We start from the raw sequence: 23,293 nt of genomic DNA, 5'->3' as shown, positions 1-23,293 counted from the left end.
ATCTGCTCGTAAGTGTGAAAATTCCTATGGCTGGATCAGAGCTGTGACTTTCCCCACAGACCCAACAGATCCAGCAACTCTGGTATACTCCAGGAAGGAGCGCATTTGCTGCGGAAAGCCGGCATGGTCAGCTGGGAAGATGTGATGTGAGCTGTCTACCCCAAGCAAACAGGAAGTGGATTTTCAAAAATTCCTGGGACATTAAATCCAATCTAGGTTGGCAGCCGGTATCAAGTCCAGTCCCCTGCACTCATGGCAAGACTAAGTATTATCTTGACCATGCCTGACACGTGTTTGTTCACTCTAGGTTGGCAGCTGGTATCAAGCAGAGTGCCCCAAGGGTCGGACCTGGGGCCGGTTTTGTTCAATAACTTCATTAATGATCTGGAGGATGGCGTGGACTGCACTCTCAGCAAGTTTGCAGATGACACTAAACTTGGAGGAGTGGTAGATACACTGGAGGGTAGGGATAGGATACAGAAGGACCTAGACAAATTAGAGGATTGGGACAAAAGAAACCTGAGGAGGTTCAACAAGGACAAGTGCAGAGTCCTGCACTTAGGATGGAAGAATCCCATGCACTGCTACAGACTAGGGACCAAATGGCTAGACAGCAGTTCTGCAGAAAAGGACCTAGGGGTTACAGTGGACGAGAAGCTGGATATGAGTTAACAACGTGCCCTTGTTGCCAAGAAGGCTAACGGCATTTTGGGCTGTATAAGTAGGGGCATTGCCAGCAGATCGAGGGATGTGATCATTCCCCTCTATTTGACAGTGGTGAGGCCTCATCTGGAGTACTCTGTTCAGTTTTGGGCCCCACACTACAAGAAGGATGTGGAAAAACTGGAAAGAGTCCAGCAGAGGGCAACAAAAATAATTAGTGGGCTGGAGCACATGACTTATGAGGAGAGGTGAGGGAACTGGGATTGCAGAAGAAAAGAACAAGGGGGGATTTGATAGCTGCTTTCAACTACCTGAAAGGGGGTTCCCAAGCAGATGGATCTAGACTGTTCTCAGTGGTACCAGATGACAGAACAAGGAGTAATGGTCTCAAGTTGCAGTGGGGGAGGTTTAGGTTGGATATTAGGAAAAACTTTTTTACTAGGTGGGTGGTGAAGCACTGGAATGGGTTACCTAGGGAGGTGGTGGAATCTCCTTCCTTAGAGGTTTTTAAGGTCAGGCTTGAAAAGCCCTGGCTGGGATGATTTAGTTTGGGTTGGTCCTGCTTTGAGCAGGGGGTTGGACTAGATGACCTCCTGAGATCTCTTTCAACCTTAATCCGTCATGATTCTATGAAAATCCACTGTTCTATAACATAAATATGTTGTAAATATGAGAGCCCTCCAAGCATCATATGTCATATCACTGCAAATAAAAAGAGGTGCCAAAAGCTCATAATTTGGGAAATGTTGCTTGCACCCTGTGACCTGTCAAAACAATTACTTCCTCCAATGTCACAGTCAGCTGATGTGACATGGTTTTCATGACATAGCTTCAGAGGCTGAGGAGAGCCAGTATTTCTCAGTACACATGGATGAAACTACAGATGTGTCTTCCTCTGACCAACTTTTAACATTTGTCCAAGATGAGTGAGAAGAATTCATATATGAGGATTGCCTCTTTTGCTGTCTACAGATATGGGCTACAGGAGGAAAAAAGAAATCTGTGAAGCTTTCCAACAAGCAGTTCTTGGCAGTTGGGTTGGATTGGTATTTGAACTGATAGTATTCGAGCTATGACAGGACAACACGGTGGCCTTGTGACTAGAATCTAGTTGATTCTATGCCCCATGCATTTGGGAATATTATTCAATTCACAGGAAAGCTGGAGTGGCAAAGAGGATGTCAGTGGAATTGCAGAAGGTACTTGATGAGTCTATAAAGTTGTGAACTGTATTAAAGTTAAGCCCAGTGCATGTCTCTTTGCTATTTTATGTGACAGAGCAGGCACTCAACACTGACAGCTCCTCTTCCGCTCTGAAGTTCACTGGCTTTCATGGAGTAAATTTTGAATTACTTGTCTGAGCTCAGAGAAGAAATAAGGGTTTTCCATCGTGAATGTGGCTCTTCCTTTGCAGAATACTTCCCTGATCAGCCTAGGCTTGCTCTGAATGCTTTTTTCCAGGGGCAGAATATGACTTAGGTTATTAACTAGAGGGGTGTGAACAGGGGGTTGTGGGTCTTGGTATAGACCACTGATTTTCTTCTTCAACGCTTAGCCAGACAGTTGGCCATAGCAATCGTTTGCCATTTGGTCCGTTCCTGTGCAACCACAAAGGCTTGACGGCCTGAGAGTCCAACATTGGATCTTGTCCACATTAAATGAAAATGTAGCATGCATTAAATAGGTTACTAAAATGAAAATACACTGCAGTATGACAACTGTATTTGTTTATCCACAAAGGCCCCAAATCCTGCACTGATTTATGCCCATGCTTGACTATGCCCTGAACACAATGGGATTACACAAATGTGCTAACTCAAGTAAGAGTGTAAATCTTTGCAGGATAGGGGCCTCAGAGCCATGAAATATCTTTCTAAAAACAAATGCTCTAGAGATCAGTCACAAGGTATGGGATTGATACAGGAATTAATAGGTGAATTTTTTTTGCTTGTGTTGTACATAAGGTCAGGTCCCTTCTGACTTTAAAACCTGTTAGTCCATATTCCGTGTTTTTCATTAACCCACACTGTCCACTGTTTCTCTTTTTCTCTAACCACTGACATACTGACTACTTTGTAAGTTTTTCTACAAATTTACCAGATAGTGAAGTAAAAAACTCTTGCCAGTAATTCTCAGTGTCCCTCCCCCCTTCCTTTTCTCTCTTCATAAATAAGAATGTTTGCCGGATATATGTCAGAACCTCTCAAACTCTTACAAATAATTACCACTGGTTCCAATGCTACAGTTCTCCTATTGTCATAGCCTATTCAGCAATTTCTAGAGAATCTTGCTGAGCCTTGCTACGGAATAGAATCAGTTGTCGTGGAATTAACTTCTTTCTTCCTCATTCTGCTTTATGATCTCTCCCTGTCATTCTTATCTGATACTGCACTAAACACTCTATTACTATGATCATTTCTAGAGATGACAAACATTTTAGCTGCCTCTTTAGTGTATTTACTCTTAGTCCCTGATATTCTGCAGACCCCACCATTTGTGAGCAGCAAGATTCATCCACAAAAGCTTTAAAATATAAGTTAAAACAAACAACCCCTCCTAATTTTCTTCTAATCCACAAACTACCTCTGAGAGCTTTCCATTAATCAAGGCCATGTGATGAGTTTGATACTTTTACCTTTTGAAGTAAAATCACTTGCCCCTTCCATACTCTATTTGTTTTTAATGCATTATATAAAAACTAACTAAACTAATCCTCAGAGCACCATTGTCTGGTAGGCAAGTACCACAACAAAGATGGTACATGGTATGTAACAAACCATCCCCATTACAAAGATGGGAAAACTGAAGTTGAAATATTAAATGACTTTCCACAGGTCACAGAGGGAATCTGTCAGAAGCAGGATCAAATCTCAGGAGTTGCTGGCTCCCAATCCTGGGCATAGACCCCATGACCTCTCTCATTCTGATTGTTGAGTGGGTAGTACTAGGTATGTATAGTAGTGAGTGGATAACAGAATTCTCTGGGGCACAGAAGAGAATGGGATGACCGGAGGAGTGAGTGTGAATACAAAAAATATTCCCTTTCCATTTCAAACTGCAGAGAGTTTGATGCCTCATTTACCAGTAAAAAAATAGGATTAATTTCTTTAGATTCATGATAACCAGATAAAAATGGAGGAATATAAATACCTTCTACTGCACACAGCTTCTATTTTACCTAATTAAGAGTAGCTTAAAACATCTCAGATTTCAGTTTAAGTAACAATTCTGGTAGACAGATGCTCATTTGAGGCCCAAACCATGAAAATGAGTTCTTTTTTAGAAGCACAAGTTACTGTCCTGCACAAAAAGTTTTAAGGTCTTTTAAATAAACTATATAATCTGAAAATATAGAATATAGAACACAAAGAGTAATGTTTGCATTATACTTGGGTTTCCTTGGTGACAAATTGGTTCATTTAGTTAATAAATGGAATGATGTATTTAATATTATTCTGACAATAAATCACTAGGCAGAAATTTGGATATAGCATCAAGGCACACTCTGTTGCAAAAGGAAAGGAAAAAAAAGAATTGCTGTTCAGAATGCTTGTAATATGGAACATTTTGATAACCAATTTTCTCTTCACTAGTCCTACTTTTGCTGGGGTATTGAATGGATACAGACTCACATAATCATACATTTCAGGTGGCTGCATGCCTCATTCATCAAGGCACAATTGCTTTCTCCTGGAAATCTCGCTCTTTGCTGTATCACAGGTGACAGTACATTTTGGATATTACCAATTTGTAGACTCCTGGCTACCTGTATTCTGGAAGTGTGGACTTATTAAAGCACATTATGAAATTATCTGTATTCTCAAGGAGGCAAATGTGTAATTTGCATGGGAAGTTTTTCAAAGAATGCAATACTTCTTTTCTTTTTTTGCAGATAATGTCAAGTCTCTATTGTTTGCCTGTTTGCTAATGCATTATGATATATTTACATATCATCATAACTGTGCATGCTCCTTTTCAGAGGTTCTCTTTTTCTTAAAAAACAAAACAAAACTGTCTATGTCCCAAAGGGCATGAAATCTGGGATTAGACAAATATATGCAGCTAGATACAGGGAAGAGGGATAGGGAAAGGAAGTACACGGATTAAAACAATTAAAATAGTGTGACTTATATTACATAGCCAGCAAATCATACAGTGTGGGGTTTTTTGTAATAGAAGCAAGAGTACACACTGGAGGGAAAAATATAAATTACTCATTTATCTTAAAGGGTTCTAAATTAACTATCAACTCAGGAGAGGGGTCTGGGCATCATTGTGGAGGGTTCAATGGAAACCTCTGCTCAGTGTGCAGCTGAGGTGAACAAAACAAAAAAGATATTTGGACAGATAAGGAATGAGATGGAAAATAATCTAATGCCTTTATATAAACAAATGGTATTGCCTCAGCTGGAATACTATGTAAAGTACTCATCACCTTATCTCAGAAAGGATAGTTCAGAACTGGAAGGTGTTCAAAAAGAGCAACAAAAATGATAAAGGGCCTGGAAAATCTATCATCGGCAGAGAGATTGAAAAGATTGGGTTTACTAAATTCGGGGATTGTACCGACTGACTGGAGATTAGCTAATGTAGTTCCTATATTCAAGAAGGGAAAAAAAAAAACGGGAATTATAGGCCTGTTTAGTAGTAACATCATATATAGTAAAGTCATGGAAAAAAAAAAAAGAGAGAGAGAGTTCGGAGGGATGGCATGTGGCAGGGGGGAATAGGGATGGATTGGATTTTGGTAAGGGTAGGCCACCAACAACCCAACCCTCTTCTGAGAAAAGAGAAAGTTTTAGATTTTTTAAATTTTTGGATCTGGATCTAATATCTGGATTTCAGTAAGGTTTTGATTTTACGAACAATTACTAAGTAAAAAAGAAAAACTGGGGGAAAAAAAAAAGATGGGAAAAAAAAAAAAGGAAGAGGTGAGGCTGGAGGAGCTGGAGGGGGGCAGAGGAGGTAGGTAAAAGGAGGAGGGAGGTTGGAGGTGGAGTTCCTCAAGTTTCGGTTTTTTTTGGCTTTTTTTTTTTATTTTTATTTTTTTGCTGACCCCCTGTGACCAAGGGAAGTGGTGGAGTGATATGGGATGAGTTGGGGGATTTGGGTTGTTGGATTGGAGATTCGATAGAGGAGGAGATATTCTATTAGAGATTGATTTGTATGAGTAGTAGGACAGTATTTTAAAAGTGATGTGATAAGGTAGTGTTATGTGTAGTGTCTAACATTTCTTTTAAGACTTTACTTACTTTGGGGAGTGGGTAAGGAAGGGTTGGAGGAGGAGGAGGAGGAGGAGGAGATGGAGGTTGATTGAGGATGTGATGGGAATGATGTGATGTGGAAAAAAAAATGTGGCTGCGGTGCATTGGTGCATTAGGCAAGGCATTGGGTAAGGGGGGGGGGAGTAGTAGTAGGTATATAAAGAGTTACCTCATGAGTGTTGTGTAGTGTGTTGGTGTCTTTTGGTTTTTCATGTTTAAGAAGGATTTAAGAAAACTCGATTCAGAAGGGAAACTAGCCAAGAGCCTGAAGGAGGGCCTCCGAATGGAAAAGGAGAGAAGAGAAGGGAGGTTTGTTGGAAGAGAAACTTGAGGATAGAAGAGATATGAAGGATTTTTTAATTAGATATTATAGAGGATAATAGGAATAAAAGAGGATAAGAGGGAGAATATAAGGAATGAGAAAAGACAGGAGGACCGAAATCAGAAATCAGGAATCAACTCAGATATAGAAATTCAGGGAAGGGAAATAACCATCATCAGGGGCAGGGGAGGAACAGACTACTGGGACAGGACAGGAAAGAAGAAGGACCTGAAGGATGATGAAGCTAAGAAGAATTAAGTTTATGGAGGATATGATATGATAGGGATGGGATGGTAAGATTAATTGTCAATTACACACTGGTATTGGTAATGGGGTCATGGTATAGTATAATTTTTTTCATGGGTTGTTTTGGAAGTCTTGCCCGCATGCTTTCGGGGGCTCAGCCGACCGCCATATTTGGGGGGGGAATTTTTTTCAGGGAAGGAAGGAGGGGAAGGAAGGCAATTTTTCCTCCAGGGCAGGGGCCTCCTTTTCCTCTAGGGAGGGGGGGAGGGGGGTAGGGATTGGTGGTGGAGTGGGTCAGAGGGGATCAGAATCAGACTAGATGATCATAATGGTCCCTTCTGATCTTGAATTCTATGATTCTATGATACTTTAGAAAGGAGATGAGTACGAGAAATACACAAAATAATGAATGCTCTAGATAGAGTAGAACAGGCATTTATATCTTCCTTATCTCATAACATAAGAACAAAGGGACAGTCAATGAAATTAAAGGGTGGCAGATTCAAAACTGATAAAAGGAGAAAGTTTTTCACACAAGGCATAATTAGACTGTGGTACTCATTGCTACATGAAGTTGCTGATGACAAGCATTTAGCAAGGTTCAAGAAGAGACTGGGAATTTATATATAGCTATCGAAAATAACCAGAGTTATCATAATTAATAATACAGATTTTGGAAGGGATATAAAAATCTCATTCTTCTGGATAAAGTCAATGTCTATCCCAGGGGTAGGCAACTATGGCACGCGTGCCAAAGGCGGCACACCAGCTGATTTTCAGTGGCACTCACACTGCCCGGGTCCTGGCCACCAGTCCGGGGGGCTCTGTATTTTATTTAATTTTAAATAAAACTTCTTAAACATTTTACTTATTTACTTTACAAACAACAATAGTTTAGTTATATATTATAGACTTATAGAAAGAGACCTTCTAAAAAGGTTAAAATGTATTACCGGCACGCGAAACCTTAAATTAGAGTGAATAAATGAAGATGCGGCACACCACTTCTGAAAGGTTGCTGACCCCTGGTCTATCCATTAGAGATCAGAGTGAGATCTCATTTGGGGTGCGGGATGGAGGGGGAAACACACAGATTTTTTTCACATCTGCTATGCGAGGGTTCTTAAACTTTCTTCTGAAGCATCTGGTATTGACCAGTGACTGAGACGGGGTAAAGGTCATCAGTTATGGATCAGTTATATTTATTACATTAACATTCTGGGAATTGTATTTCATATAAACTCAGTTAAAACAATGGGTGAAATTATAAGGACAACTTTGGTCATCAATTCAATTTCACTGGTGTTAATTCATGCACTGAGAGCAGGACTGAGAACAGTTATCTGAATTAGTCCCATTTAATAAATACAGTTACTTTCTGGGAACCTCCAGGGCTCTGAGTTATGATCCTATTTCTAGTTGGCAGTTCTTTCGTCACAAAATTTTGTCCTGAATTTTACAATTTAAACCTGATCTAATTTTCAAGTACTTATCTTCTCAGGTAAAAAAAACAAACAAACTTGAATAGCCAAAATTGACAAACAAAAGGGAGAAAAAGAAGCCCACATCCAAGTCCACGCCCCCAAACACCGAACAGACAAAAATAATGGTGGAATTACTTGACCAAATGCTTGATTAGGATGTCCAGCATCTCTCTGTTTTTCTCTGGTAATTTATGAACAAGTGCATGTACTGCCTCAACCCTGTAGTTCTGGTCATCAGATTCTGTTAAATAAAAATAAGAAGAATGTTATTAAATTAAGGTGCACCCAAAGATGTGTGTAAGGATGATGTTAATAACACTACACTAGGGCATTACAATAAGGCAAACTGCCAATCTGCTGTTAAAATTGCCTTCCAAAAATCATGAATTACATGAACATTCTGGGAATTGTACTTCAAATAAACTCAGTTAATACAATGGGTGAAATCCTGAAGTCAGCAGGAGTTTGCCATTGATTTCAGCAGAGCCAGGATTTGATCCAATGATCTTTAACAGCATCTAGCCCCACTTTATATTTCCTCTTATGGTGGTTTGAGGAGCGATGAGGATAATCAGCACTTTATGTATTTATAAGTATCAGAAAAAAATCCAAATAATTAATGTTGCACAGGCACAGAACCTTAATTCTAGCATTTATTAACTTTTGAGTGCTTGACTTTTAAACCTTAATATTCTTTTAACAGAGATTCTGTGTGTGTGTGTGTGTGTGCGCGTGTGAGGGAGAGAGAATATTACGTACATACATACTTTGATTTTGAGTTCCTTGGGGCAGGAACTGTGTTTTTATTATGTTAGTACAGAACCCAGCACAGTGAGCCTGGGGCTTATGATTCGGGCCAGTTGGTGCTAATGCACTACAAATACATAATAATATCCACGTATGTATAATTTAATATCTCTTGAAATAAATCATTGCCTGGGTTATTTGAAACAAAAGTAGGCCGAACATGGGAAGATATAGTGTAAGGAAAGTTCTCCAGAAACAGTGGTGAGAGATAGATCAAAAAGACTATTACTCTCCTGAAGACTTACTAATTTCTTTAGTGTTTTACTTACTAACGGCAACAATGAAATCCTTGTGCAACTTGAAGGTCATCAGTGGTTCTGTAAGACACCTGGTCATAAAATTTAAAAAAATATTTTATAAAATGTATTACTTTTTAAAATCCTTTCTTGTATTTTATTGCTGTTGCTACTATTTCAATATGCTTTTATATGACGACCGTCACCTTAGCATCTGGGTGCCAGATAATTATGTCCAATGAAATGAATTCATTGCCTACAGGCCACAACCATAGCACCATTCAGTCACGTGCAAGGTCTGATGAAAATCTTCTCTTGCTAAATCCAGTGCCACTCTGTGAGTAACTTAAAGAAGAATGCCAGTACCATTGCGTTGATCACAGACCTAGGACCTGAATGCCTTCTCACTTACAAAGCTGTAAAATCAGGAATAACTCCACCGAAATTATCAGCAGTGTTGCTGAAAGTGCAAAAGTGAGGAGCCAATTAGGCTTCAAGCCTCAGCTGGTGAAATCCAAATATATCTTGAAGACCCCAGCGTGGCAGTGAAATCCTGATATGTAGTGAACTGGGAAGACTCTTCATTCAAAAGGCAATTTATGAATTGTCTGCAGTCATAAGAAATATTATTACTGCCATTTCTTATTATAAAATTGCATAAGTAACAACCTTACCCTAACCAAGATTTTCAAAAGTGATTAGTGGTTTTTGATGCCTCCATTTTTGGATGACCAACTTGACTGAGTTTCTGAGGTTTGGATTTTTAGGAAGTGCTGAACACCTAGCCTCTACAAGCTTGGTCCCTTCAAAGTGTCCCAAATTGTCACCCAAAAGTTGAGGACCCCAAAATCACAGTCACTCTAGAAAATCATGACCCTTATTTTTAAAGGGTTTCGTAGTTGCTGAAAGTTTAGTATGAATTTGCTAATTGCTTGGGGATATATTTATTCCCAATTCCTGTAAAGTGACCTGTATCATAGGATATGAAATGAGAATTAACATTTATGCAGGGAGCCACGATTTTATCCTGCTCTAACAATAAATTAGTGAAATATCATGCTGTGCAATTTAGATAAAGGATTTAACAAATTAGAAAGATTGTCTCATACTGTGCAGTTTAGATAACGGATTTACAGATCAACAAATGCAATTAACTTATTCCCCCTCCAAATGTAGGGTTTTATAGAGCACAACTGATTCAACAGCAGGCAGACAGATAGCATAATCAAATGCAGATTCATTAATATATATAATTACTGGAATATTATTAGGCTAGCCAAAATCACTACATATTTTTAGTGTTCTAAGGGGGTGAAAGAGACGTAATGCAATATCAATAAATAAGGGTAAATGGACATGAAATAAGATACGTGTAGAGCATCATACTGACCTGAGGTAGTTTTTTAGTCCACTTGTTATTGTTTTATTGTCCCAAACATCCATATCAATATCCATATCAGGAGGGGATTTAGGGGCTGGTAGAAAATTGAATTAGGACTGTATTATACTTTGACTAGCAGACTAGTTAGGAAAGCAACACAACACTTAAACAACATACAAAGATTATGTGTTAATTTCTTATGGTTATTTTATTACCCAGATTAACTAACACCTTGAACATACATTGAAATCCTTAATTTTTGTCAAGTATCAGAAAAATGGAATAGCATCTAGTATATAGACATCTCAACTATGTGCCCAACTTCAAAGAGTAAACTAAACCAAAGGTGATACGGGGTTGCCAGTTGCTCTGGTTTTGATATAGAGCAATCTTCAAAAAAGGGGGAGGTTATATCCAGATTAGCAAAATAAGTGAAACCCCAGGATCCCCCAAAAAGGAAAGTGTTATAAACTGTGAGTTATTAATTGATGATGGTTGTAATATATTGACCTAAAGTTGAGGGACACTTCTGGGTGTTTGGTATTCCATGCCTTGACAAACAGATCCAATAAACTGAGCATTACAATTAAATGAAGAAAGGGATTTATAGATGTATTTAAATAATCGCAGCTGCACAATATAAACAAATCCAATGGGTCTAATTTTTCTCAACTGTCTGCATGAGCCACCTTTGCTCCATGATTTGCATTGACTGCCCATTTGTTTCTGAATTGAATTTAAGATGTTGTTTTTGATCGGTAAAGACCTAAAGGTCTTGGGGTGTTCCGATGGGAGACACTTCCTCTATCCTTGTGTCATACTGCCTCAGTCAGTAGACACACTCCAGTTGGATTCCCCTTAAATTAAAAGAGAGGGCTGGCAGCAGAGTCTTCTCAGGTCTGGAGCCAGCTTTCCTGAATAGCCTGGGTTTGTTGACCACTGGGGCATGTTGCAATGTACATCCATTTATACAGGCTGCAGTGGAATTAGTGTTTGATTAAATGTGGGAAGGGAGTTCTGTGTTTCATAGAGGATTGAGTCCTGTTGATCATTGAGAGGTAAAACTTTTTTTTCCCCTTGTAATTTGTGTTGGGCTGTTGAGAGCTCTGGACAGATTTCCTGTTTCATTTTTTAATAAATTCAAATAAATAAACTAAATTAATTGTGAAAAATGCACATCTATCCACAGTCCGTGTATGCAATTTCAATGACTCTCTGCACAAACTGAGGCTATGTCTACACTACTGTGGTAAGTCGACCTACGTTACGCTACGCAATTATGTGAATAATGTAGCTGGAGTCAATGTACCTTAGGTTGAGTTACTGCAGGGTCTACACTGCGGGAGGTTGTAGGGGGTAGAGTACAGGGGTTGACTGGAGAGCCATCTGCAGTTGATTTGGTAGGTCTTTACTAGACCTGCTAAATCGACCGCTGGTGGATCAATCTCAGAGCGCTGATCCTGGCTGTAGTGTAAACCTGCCCTGAGTAACAATGGCCAGTTACATACATAGCTAACTATTTGCATGCTTACTCACTTAATTTGCCACCTGTAATTGCAAGTGCAAACTAAACTTACTACTGTACACACATTTTTGAGCAGAGACAGTGAAGGAAATCATGTCCATAATGTCCTTGGTGGATATTAGAGTTTTTCATACAAAATCTTCCAAAACTTACAAAATATGGTATTCATCAGCTTTTGCACTTTGGAGTTTACACCTCCTATTCTGTACAGCCCCAAGATTGTGATACCTATATGGAAAAAATACAGGATAATGAACTGAATCATGGCACCAAAAGTACAGCATGTTCATGTAAATGGACACATAGGTGAGACATTTGGGTGTAAATTTTCAAAATGGTTTATGAGGTTTAACCATCCATTAATTTATAGGAAGTTATGCAGCTAAATTCCTGTACACCACTTTGGACTATTTAGCGCCATTTTGGGAAATTACCAGACATATTTTACTGAAATTACACCATATTATAAATAAATCTTAGCTATATGTTAATTAAATGAAACCCCACAAAAAGGCCCAACATTCTGTCCGACTGACTCATGGAAAGGAGCCATGATAGCAGACAATGGAATGATGTCTGAGAAGTGAAAAATAAGTCCCAGAAGCACTATAGAGGCTTGTCCTCACTTCCTAGCCCTGTTCTTGCTTACCAAGAAATGTAAACTTGTGTAACACAAGCACTTCAGTGGACTTACTCTGAATTTACACCAGTGCAAATGAGAGTGGAATAATGTCCTCCATATCCAAAAGTTGCTGACAATTACAGCAATTACTTTCGTACAGAACTTACTGGTGATACAAACAATTCTACTTAAAACATCTGCACAGTCTAGTGTTTTCCTTGTTTATCTGCAGTTCTGCAGCTACTTTGTCAATGCTGAATGACAGGATTGTTTTAATTTGTAGAGCCCCAAAACAAGATAAAGGGACAGCCTTAGGTCCCAATTATCCTCAAATGGTTGAGACAGGCATGGCCCAAATGCAAAGAATATTTTTTATAGTACTGTATGGGAAAATGCTACTGGATAATTTTCTATTTCAGGCCTTTATAGTATCATATTTTAACACTCGAATGATGGGAATTTCATGAACCTCGATTTTCAAAGCAATACTGAGCTATGATAAAAAATCAAGTCAGAAACAAATCTTGACTTGATCTCCTTTTTTTCCTTAGCACCTTGTACTATAGAGAGTTCTTAGGTGTAACCATGGCAAAGTTCTTTTCTGAGGATGTTTGAGAAAAAACAATTATAATTTGTCACAATCTCAAATGCCTAAACAGGAGGATGCTTCTTAAGTTCAGCCAATTTATTTAGATAATCATTCCTAATACACATATTTAATTTTAATTTTGATGTTATTAAACTTTTTGTCTATTTGCCATATCAAGTTTTACTATTTTAAAATGCTTGTATTATTGGTGCCTCTTTCAATATAATGTTCAAAATTCTGCTCTCAGTAAGAAGCACATGACCTTATTTGTTTCAGAAGGTTACATAGGAATAACTGAGGACTGATTTATTATGAGTAGTAAAATACTATATCAGCAGTAGCTAGACTATTATTTTGTTCTTCTTCCCATATAAGGCATAACTTTCCTACTATTGAATTTCAGTTATTAAACACAAACAATGGATGAACCATGAATGAAATGTATAACTGGTATAAGGCAAATAAAGTTAAGGGAGTAAGCTAGGGATAAATTTGTCCCAATGTGTATTAAGTACAACTGAGCATTAAATTGACTAATAAGAGAAAAGTGTTAATTTAAAAAAAGAAACAATAAGTTGCTATAATTTATACTTAAATGATAAATTAAAGATTTTGGCAACAGTGTTTCAGCTGTGAAAAGTACAAGTTGAGTGACACATAGATTCCAAACTGAACTTGGAAAATATTTTCTGCTTAAGCATTGGAAAGTAACCTATGTCAGAGAAAACCATATGCATACTATGTAATATATAGAGTGTAATGTAATACATACCTCTTGTCTCCACAGCAAGAATACATTTCCTCACAAAGTTAAAACCTGCTTCATTTAAGAACACTATAAATTGAAGAAAAATACATTATTTACTTTAATCTGCCTTTGTGGTTAGCTACATCTTCATGTTAGGATCAGATGTGAGCCCTAAACATTTGTCCATAAGAGCATAGCACCTAGAGGTAGTAACTATTATTTATATTATTGTTTAATTACATCTTTATCCTAAAAGAATGCAATTAAACTTTCTGCTCATTAGTATATTCATGTGTGTTTGTTATTATATTTTTAGTATGTATATTTCAAAACTAGAATTCTTTAACATATGTTAGAAATAAAAGTGTGGTAACCTAACCCCACCACTTGTATGGCCGAAAGCATGTCTGTGGAAGCAGCAATGGCTACATGATTGAGAGATGAAACAGGAGGAGTCATGTTACGTTACAGGATGTGTAGGATAAACACAGTGAAGAATGACATACAAAAGGTTTAAATATGAATGAAACTGTGAAGCTCGTACAAGCTAGAAAGTGTTGGACAGACTTCATTTGGCTCCATTGTTATTGCTGAGCTGACGGATGGGAAACAAAGAATAATAATAATGTGTGTGTGTGTGTGACACCTGCACAGACACACATAAATTATAATGGAGTAACTGCATGATAATGTAATGTTTTCCCATCACCACAATAAAAGCCATAATATCCTATGTCTGAAGACCATAAACAAGTTATCAGGTACAGGGATATTATTATGTCAGGGTGCAGGCAGTCCATTTTATTTTATATATACATTTATATATAGAACTATGAATATATCTATAGCTATCTAGAGTGACATTATACATAGTGTACTGTTTTGGAACCACATTAGCCAGAAGCATGATTTATTTTAATTTTCTCCCAATTTATATTTGATTATAATACAAACATTGAAGACTTCTTCACACCTGATGTAACTGACCCTTGAGACAAGATGTACTTTCTTGCAAGTTCACAGAAAAGAGTAATTTTTGGCAATATATGAAAATATAATAATGTAATTTGCAACCCTAATATGCCTGAAAACAAGGACATTATACTGCAGAAATCCAGGTATATTTAATAATTTTACATAATTAAAAAAACTTACTTTCTTCCTTCTTGCTAATAATGGCTGGCAAAGTGTAAATCTGAAAAAAGAAAACATTGCAATATGAACATTTGTGACTTCCAGGTCAGTTAACAGCTCTCAAGCCAGTGTGAACACATTTTGCATTAGCATGTTGCATTGGCCAAGCCTTGCTCCTGCCATTTATTTACTATGCAGTCATTGTAAATGAGCTTAACAAGCATAAAACTTAAAATGTTGCCTCTAGCAGACAGTTTCTCTTATGAGAGTTCAGTTCAACTACACATTTGGGTAGCTGAAAGATGGTACTGAGTTGCCAGAATTGTAGATTCTGTATTGTTATATGTGAGCCCTGTTTACTCTCAGTCCTTACTCCTTGGTTGGACCTGCTCAGTGAGACCAGGTGCTATCTAGCCAGGGCTGGCTCCAGGCACCAGCTCAGCAAGCAGGTGCTTGGGGCGGCCAAGGGGAAGGAGCGGCACATCTGGCTCTTCAGCGGCAATTCGGCGGCGGGTCCCTTGGTTCCTCTCAGAGGGAAGGACCTGCCGCTGAATTGTCGCCAAAGAAGAAAGCGGCGTGGTGAAGCTGCCGCCGATCAAATCATGGCTATTTCCCTGCCGCTTGGGGTGGCAAAAACCCTGGAGCCGGCCCTGGATCTAAGTCATAATTCTGAACAATCATCTTCTCCCTTTTGGGTCTACATGTGGAGCTGTGCCATTGTATTCAATGGAAATCTCAAGTGTAGGTTAATGGCAGGAGGAAATCTCAGGTGAGCTTCTCTCATCAACACCTACCAGCCTCCATCACAGTTTCTTTTCTCTGCAGCACCTTTAAAGGTGGCGATATTGCTGCTCAAAGGCATCACCCCTAAGATGACTTGCTCTCAAATTCACAAATTGTGCCTGTGCACGTGTCCTGTATGCCAACAAAATATTATGTTGGCCGGATTGTCAATATCCCAACTAACTTAAGTGACTCAATGTGTGACTACAGGTTGAGATATACTATTTTTTTCTGCTTTATTATTAATGTAATGATTATCTTATCATTCGTGTTTATTTTACCATTGCTTTGTCCATACAGCTTGCGAAATACCGTTTGCATGTATGCATTGTGTCGTAAAAGTTTATGTAAATTGTTTCTCCGTCTTTGAGATATTTTGAGATGCACGGCAATTTGTTCTTCTCACTTCTGTATATAAGAAATCTGAACTCATAATAAATAATCTAACAAATTTCCTTACTGGTTCCTTTCCATCCATAGCTTCCAGCCAAAGTTTCCTGTTGGACTCTGAAAAAGCCTGAAGTGTTATGATCCCATGTCTATTAAAACAAAATATATATTATTTAAAACATATTAATTATTTTTCCAACCAATGATATTTAAGATAGTTTTAACAGGAAATGTTATCTAGTCTAAACATAATTATTTACTTTTTTGTAGTACTAGGCATGTATCTTGACCTTTCTGTGTCTGTTTTTTATCTCTGTGAAACTGGGATAATAAAACTTACTCTGTCACAAGGGAGTGTAAGACTTCATTAGTTAACATTTGAGAATCTCAGATGAAATGTGGTATCAAAGTGTAACTATGAATTGTTTATACAGCTGATAAAAATAAATTAATTCAGTAGACATGCCTACTTAACTAATGGAAGAGGCTCTGTAGAAATGGGGTTTATTAGTGATACAAAAGCACACACACCTACTAAAAACTCAGTGTAAATATTACTTATATATATAGTCAGCTGTATAAACAATTCATAGTTCCGGATCTTTTTGTCTGCATCAGTGAGCTACTTTAAAAGTGATGGCAGTCCAAAAACTGGCAAACGTGGAGCGTCAAAGAAAAGCCCCTTTAAGAAGCTTTGCTCTCACCTGTCTAGGACCTATCTATTCAAAACTTTTGACACCTTGTTTGAACACACAGTCTTCCTTTGTCAAATACAGAAATAAAAGATACTAAATTTATACTAATTATCCCCCAGAGTATTCTCACCACTTAAATATAGATATACACAAACAGAGCTCCACAATCCTGAAGAAGAAATGAAAAGCCTGCCTCATTAAACCAATATTGGATGTTATTCTACAAATTATGTGCTATCTCAATCACGAGAAATCAAGAAGCTACTGGGTGAAATTCTACAGCCTGCATTACGTAAGAGGTCATATTAGATGATCACAATGTTCTCCAATAGCTTTAAAATCTGTGCCTCTCTCCACATATATATTTAAAATGTAAAGCGTAAGTTATAGATTCAAACCAAAACAGGGATGGGGAGGGGAATACATATAAAGAGTCCTCCTACTGAAATTAGGAAGGTCATGTCATTTGATAAACATTTTCTACCTCCACACAATGTTTCATAAAACATTTTAAACTGTAGGGGGAGGAACAGCTCAGTGGTTTGCGCATTGGCCTGCTAAACCCAGGGTTATAAGGTCATTCCTTAAGGATGCCATTTAGGGATCTGGGGGAAAGAAAAGGACATTATGTCCTTAGTGGCCTGAAAGGCCTCTGGTGTGGATAGCACACCAAGTGCCTCTGACACTGTCTAGCATAGCAGGTGGGTCTTGAAGTAGGCTCAACAGGACTCAGAGCCTGGCCACCATCTGGAGGGGAAAAGCTGCCACATGCAGGTCTTTGATCTCCACCAGCTCTCTCTTTTCCTTCATGGGACGTAGGAGAACAGCCTTTCTTTGCTTTTTTTGCCAGTTACAGGGATGGGGATCAGCAGCACACTCCACACCGAGGCCATGGTGCTTGGAGCAGAGTCTGATCTTGTCGGCTCCGAGGCTGGTGCAAGGAACACTCCTTCTTGGTCTGCAGTCTGAAGCTCTTGCAAATGTGACACTTGTCGCTCATGTGGGTTTCCCCTAAACATGTCAGATAGCTTCTATGGGGATCACTGACTGGCATAGATTTTTTGCAACAGTCACAAGGTTTGAAGCCTGTTGATAAGGGCATGCCTCGTCCCTAGGTTGAGTCCCATACAGGACTAACTATTTCTAGCTTAACACTAAGGGAACTATTGACTATACAACATTAAACAACAATATACAACACATTCACTACTAGACACAGTAGAGACAGGAAAGCTTGTCAAAGCAAGGAGACATTCCAGCACTGTCACTGGTGGTAAGAAGGACCTGAGGGAGGGAGGGAGCTGGTGGCACCCCTTATACTGGCTGCAATACAAGAAGAACTCTTATAAACATCTGAGCTGAAAACTGTTGAGAACAACATCTGAGTAAAATTTAAATTGTTTCACTTAGATGTGTTTTCATATCAGATTGTTTCTTTCATTTAGTGCAGTGGTTTTCAATCTTTTTTCCTAAAAAATTTCGAATGGAGGTGTGGTCCCCTTTGGGAATCTTAGACAGTCTGCGGACTCCAGGGGTCCCAGGACCATAGGCTGAAAAACACTGATTTAGTGATGCACTTCAGTCTATGCTGTCTTATCAGCACTTGCAACATCTCCATATAGATTCTGAGTACTAGGTGGGAGAGGATTAAGTCTCATGAGATGAGAGGCTTGGAGGTGGAGGAGGAGTTGCTCATAACAGTCCTTTCCAGGTCTTTAAAGACTTTGTTGTACCTTATAAACCCTATGAGTAAATAATTATTCAATGAAGGCCAAACCCTGCAAGTTACCAAATGTCCTTCCTCTCTGACTGAAATTGATCACTGTTGAGGATACTCAACAATTCTCAGGATTACATCTTAAAAAAACTTAAGCCTAATCTTTAAAATCAGTATTCAGTTATTTAAAGTCTGTCGTTAACAACTTTGTATTCTTCCCAATTCCCCTATGTTTTAATAGTGTATAAATTAAAAAACATGAAACAGCAAGGAAGTATTTTATCATTACAAATATATTTGACATCAGAATCTCCCTTTCACAGAGGAATCCAAGTTTCAATGTGTCATCCAGAAGTGATAAGTGCCACTTTTTGCATATAGGCTGCCTGCCAACTGATAATTTCTAGGTATCATGTTGACCAGAACTTTTTATCTCCTCTGCTGACTCACGCAAACCTCCACTGGTTTCCTGTTAAATATGGAACCAATTTCAAAACTTGACTTCTTGTCAGTCTCTGAAAGGTCTGTCTCCTTTCATAATAGTATTTTAAGCAACCTTGTGAACTAGTGTGCTTTCAACTTTTTTGTCTAAATTTTCAGAAAACATTTAGGTGTAAGCTCTCTGCATTTTAACTTGTTAAAGCAAATCAAAATAAACAAGACTTGTTAAACCAAGTTAAAATTAACAAGTTTTATTCCAAAAGTGTATAACTCCATTTTGGTAATTAAAAAAAAAAAAGGTAATAATTGGAGATATACTAATCTCCCAGAACTGGAAGGGACTGTGAAAAGTCATTGAGTCCAACCCCCTGCCTTCACTAGTAGGACCAATTTTTGCCCCAGATCCCTAAGTGGCTGCCTCAAGGATTGAACTCACAGCGCTCTATTTAGCAGGCCAATGCTCAAACCACTGAGCTATCCCTCCCCTCAAGGAACTTAAATTTAAAGAGAACTGAAAGAATTTAAGATCTTTCTAAAACTTTAAGGACAAAACTCACTTTTTAACTATCTTACTGTAGCGCTACCATCATTTTGTCGGATAAAGTTAGTTTTGATATATTTTGATCTTTGAATTTGAACCACTCTCTGATTTTGGTTTTCCAAAACAAAATTGTAACCTATGTTTTTTTTTAACAAAACCAGAACAAGAACCACCCCTTTTTGCCCATATTTCTGAAATTAAATGGCACCACATATCAAGTAATTTATCCCAACATATCCCCACCCCAAATTTGTAATGCTAATGACTGGATTTTACCTATTAATACAGGACTTTAGATTACAGGTATATCTATCTTTCACAAGCACAAAATTCACCACAAAATTAACGTTATAAAATAGTGACACTTCCCTGACAGGTGTTTGTCCAACCTCCTCTTAAAAATCCCCAATGACGGAGATTCTGCAACCTCCCTAGGCAATTTATTCCCATACTTGAAAACTGTTATGTTCCCTCTCAGGCTTCTCTTCTCCAGACTAAACAAACCCAATTTTTTCAATTTTCCCTCAGAGATCATGTTTTCTAGACCTTTAATCATTTTTGTTGCTCTTCTCTGGACTTTCTCCAATTTGTCCACATCTTTCCTGAAATGTGGCGCCCAGAACTGGACACAATACTCCAGTTGAGGCCTAATCAGCGCGGAGTAGAGTGGAAGAATTACTTCTCGTATCTTGCTTACAATACTCCTGCTAATATATCCCAGAATGATGTTTGCTTTTCTTTGAAACAGCGTTATACTGTTGAATCATATTTAGCTTGTGATCCACTATGACCCCCAGATACCTTTCCACACTACTCCCTCCTAGGCAGGCATTTCCCATTTTGTATGTGTGCAACTGATTGTTCCTTCCTAAGTGGAATATTGCAGTATAAGTTTATTAATTGAACTGTAAGTTTTCCAAAAAACAGATATGTCTATCCAACATGGTTAATTGTGCATGGATAATACACACATGTAGTGTTATTTGTTTTGTGGTCAGAAAAATAGGTTCTGAGCAATTAGGAGCACACATTTGAAAGTTTGGCCTTATACGCACATAGTTCTTAGGTAAATACATTTTATTAAATAATTAATAATGTTCTTTAAAAAAAGAACTTCAAACCTTTCAGATACTTCAATATCAAAACAGAAACGTTTGTCAATTGAATCAGTCTTTCTCCGGATGCAGGATTTTAGCTTGAATATTTCTGGTGAGCTTGTGACAAGGCCATTCTGTAAGACATACAAAAAAAGACAATCAGCACGCGGAGACTACACTGTGAACAGTGGGCTACAGAGCGAACAGGGGCCGCTAACAGGGAGTTTCGAGAGGGAGTTCAGGAGGAGAATGGGAAGGGGGCGAGGTACACCTGCCTTTCTTCAAAACCTTGGTGTAACCTTTAAACTAAACTATCATCAAAACTTCTTGATTTAAACAAAACCCCTCTCATTAACCTAAGTAGCTGTAGGAGAGAATGCAGGCAGAAGCCCAGCAGCAGAGTGGGGGCTATCCTGTTTATTGTGCTCAGTGTAGCATATATGATTACCTGCCCTGTGGGTGGGTGGCATATGTGTGCATTTGCCACAGATGGGATGGGATGGGATGGGAGGGGTAGCTCAGTGGTTTGAGCATTGGCCTGCTAAACCCAGGATTGTGAGTTCAATCCTTGAGGGGGCCATTTAGGGATCTGGGGCAAAAATTGGTTCTGCTAGTGAAGGCAGGGGGCTGGACTCAATGACCTTTCAAGGTCCCTTCCAGCTCTAGGAGATTGGTATATCTCCAATTATTACCATTTGGTGCAAGGAGCTCCTGGCTCTCAGAGACCGCGTACGGGCTTTGGAGGCCAGGGTGGCAGAACTGGAGGAGCTAAGGGAGGCAGAGAGGTATGTTGATGAGGCTTTCCGGGACACTGTAGATTTGTCCCACGGTCCTCCGGTCAGACAGTTAAGGAGGATGAAAGGCTTAGGGAAGGAGAGCAGTCAACAGGAGCAGAGGGAACCTTCCCATAGTTGGGACCCTCCTTCCAGATGATGTTGGGGTATCCTCTCGCACTGATGTTACCTCTCCGGGGGAGGGAACTCTAGTCATTAGGAAAAGGCAGGTGTTAGTAATGGGAGATTGGATCATTAGAAACATAGATAGTTGGGTTTGTGATGACCGGGAGAACCATATGGTGACTTCCCTGCTTGGTGTGAAGGTTTCAGATCTCTCGAGGCATCTAGACAGACTTATGTGTAGTGCTGGGGAGGAGCCGGTGGTCATGGTACCTGTAGGTACCAATGACATAGGAAAGAGTAGGAGAGACGTCCTGGAGGCCAAATTTAGGCTGCTAGGAAAGAGACTGAAATCCAGGACCTCTATGGTGGCATTCTCAGAAATGCTTCCAGTTCCATGCGCAGGGCCAGGTAGGCAGGCAGAACTTCAGAGTCTCAATGCGTGGATGAGACGATGGTGTAGAGAGGAGGGGTTTAGATTTATTAGGAACTGGGGAAACTTTTGGGATAGGGGGAGCCTACACAGGAAAGATGGGCGCCACCTAAACCAAAGTGGATCCAGAATGCTGGCACTTAACATTAAAAAGGTTGCAGAGAAGGTTTTTAAACTAAGAGATGGGGAAAAGCCGATTGTGCAGAGGAGCATGTGGATCGGACAGAGACTTCTCTTAGAGGAGAGTCTATTGCTAGAGATTCTCTAGGTTTTAGTCAGGAGGAGAGGATAGAAGAGGATAAAGTATGGGCCAGATCAGACAAGAAACATTCACATAAAAAAGGATCTGACACATCAGAAAAGGGCAGACAAATAAACAATGACAAGTTTTTAAAGTGCTTGTACACAAATGCTAGAAGTCTAAATAATAAGATGGGTGAACCAGCGTGCCTCATGTTAAAGGAGGATATTGATATCATAGGCATCACAGAAACCTGGTGGACTGAGGACAATCAATGGGACACAATCATTCCGGGGTACAAAATATATCGGAAGGACAGAACAGGACGTGCGGGGGGTGGCTCTATATGTGAAAAAAAATGTAGAATAAAATGAAGTAAAAATCTTAAATCAATCCACATGTTCCATAGAATCTCTATGGATAGTAATTTCATGCTCTAATAAGAATATAACAGTAGGGATCTATTATCGACCACCTGACCAGGACAGTGATAGTGACGATGAAATGCTAAGGGAAATTAGAGAGGCTATCAAAATAAAGAACTCAATAATAGTGGGGGATTTCAATTATCATATTGGCATTAGAAAAGGTTCAGAGAAGGGCAACTAAAATGATTAGGGGTTTGGAACGGGTCCCATATGAGGAGAGATTAAAGAGGCTAGGACTTTTCAGCTTGGAAAAGAGGAGACTAAGGGGGGATATGATAGAGATATAAAATCATGAGTGGTGTGGTGAAAGTGAATAAGGAAAAGTTATTTACTTGTTCCCATAATATAAGAACTAAGGGCCACCAAATGAAATTAATGGGCAGCAGGTTTAAAACAAATAAAAGGAAGTTCTTCTTTACACAGTGCACAGTCAACCTGTGGAACTCCTTGCCTGAGGAGGCTGTGAAAGCTAGGACTATAACAGAGTTTAAAAGAGAACTAGATAAATTCATGGTGGTTAAGTCCATTAATGGCTATTAGCCAGGATGGGTAAGGAATGGTGTCCCTAGCCTCTGTTTGTCAGAGGGTGGAGATGGATGGCAAGAGAGAG

The 23,293-nt window shown here is 39.0% G+C and overlaps 1 protein-coding gene across 6 annotated transcripts in view; it reads right to left on the bottom strand.

The window, feature by feature from the left end:
• Nucleotides 1-23,293, bottom strand: part of ARHGAP42 (Rho GTPase activating protein 42) — a 258,286-nt gene that overhangs the window by 28,084 nt on the left and 206,909 nt on the right. For all 6 annotated transcript variants that reach the window (XM_039486640.1, XM_039486657.1, XM_039486648.1 and 3 more), the window contains 8 exons: nucleotides 20,710-20,819; nucleotides 16,265-16,343; nucleotides 15,043-15,082; nucleotides 13,912-13,974; nucleotides 12,082-12,156; nucleotides 10,413-10,497; nucleotides 9,056-9,114; nucleotides 8,115-8,220 (listed from right to left, as the gene is read on the bottom strand). In XM_039486640.1, coding sequence (XP_039342574.1) covers nucleotides 8,115-8,220; nucleotides 9,056-9,114; nucleotides 10,413-10,497; nucleotides 12,082-12,156; nucleotides 13,912-13,974; nucleotides 15,043-15,082; nucleotides 16,265-16,343; nucleotides 20,710-20,819 — 617 coding nt within the window. The remainder of the gene's footprint in view (nucleotides 1-8,114; nucleotides 8,221-9,055; nucleotides 9,115-10,412; nucleotides 10,498-12,081; nucleotides 12,157-13,911; nucleotides 13,975-15,042; nucleotides 15,083-16,264; nucleotides 16,344-20,709; nucleotides 20,820-23,293) is intronic.

Source organism: Mauremys reevesii, linkage group 1 (genome assembly GCF_016161935.1).
Source record: "Mauremys reevesii isolate NIE-2019 linkage group 1, ASM1616193v1, whole genome shotgun sequence".
In the NCBI taxonomy this organism is placed as follows: domain Eukaryota; kingdom Metazoa; phylum Chordata; order Testudines; family Geoemydidae; genus Mauremys; species Mauremys reevesii.
The sequence above is the reverse complement of the archived record's forward strand: the minus strand, read 5'-3'. Positions and strand labels throughout refer to the sequence as shown.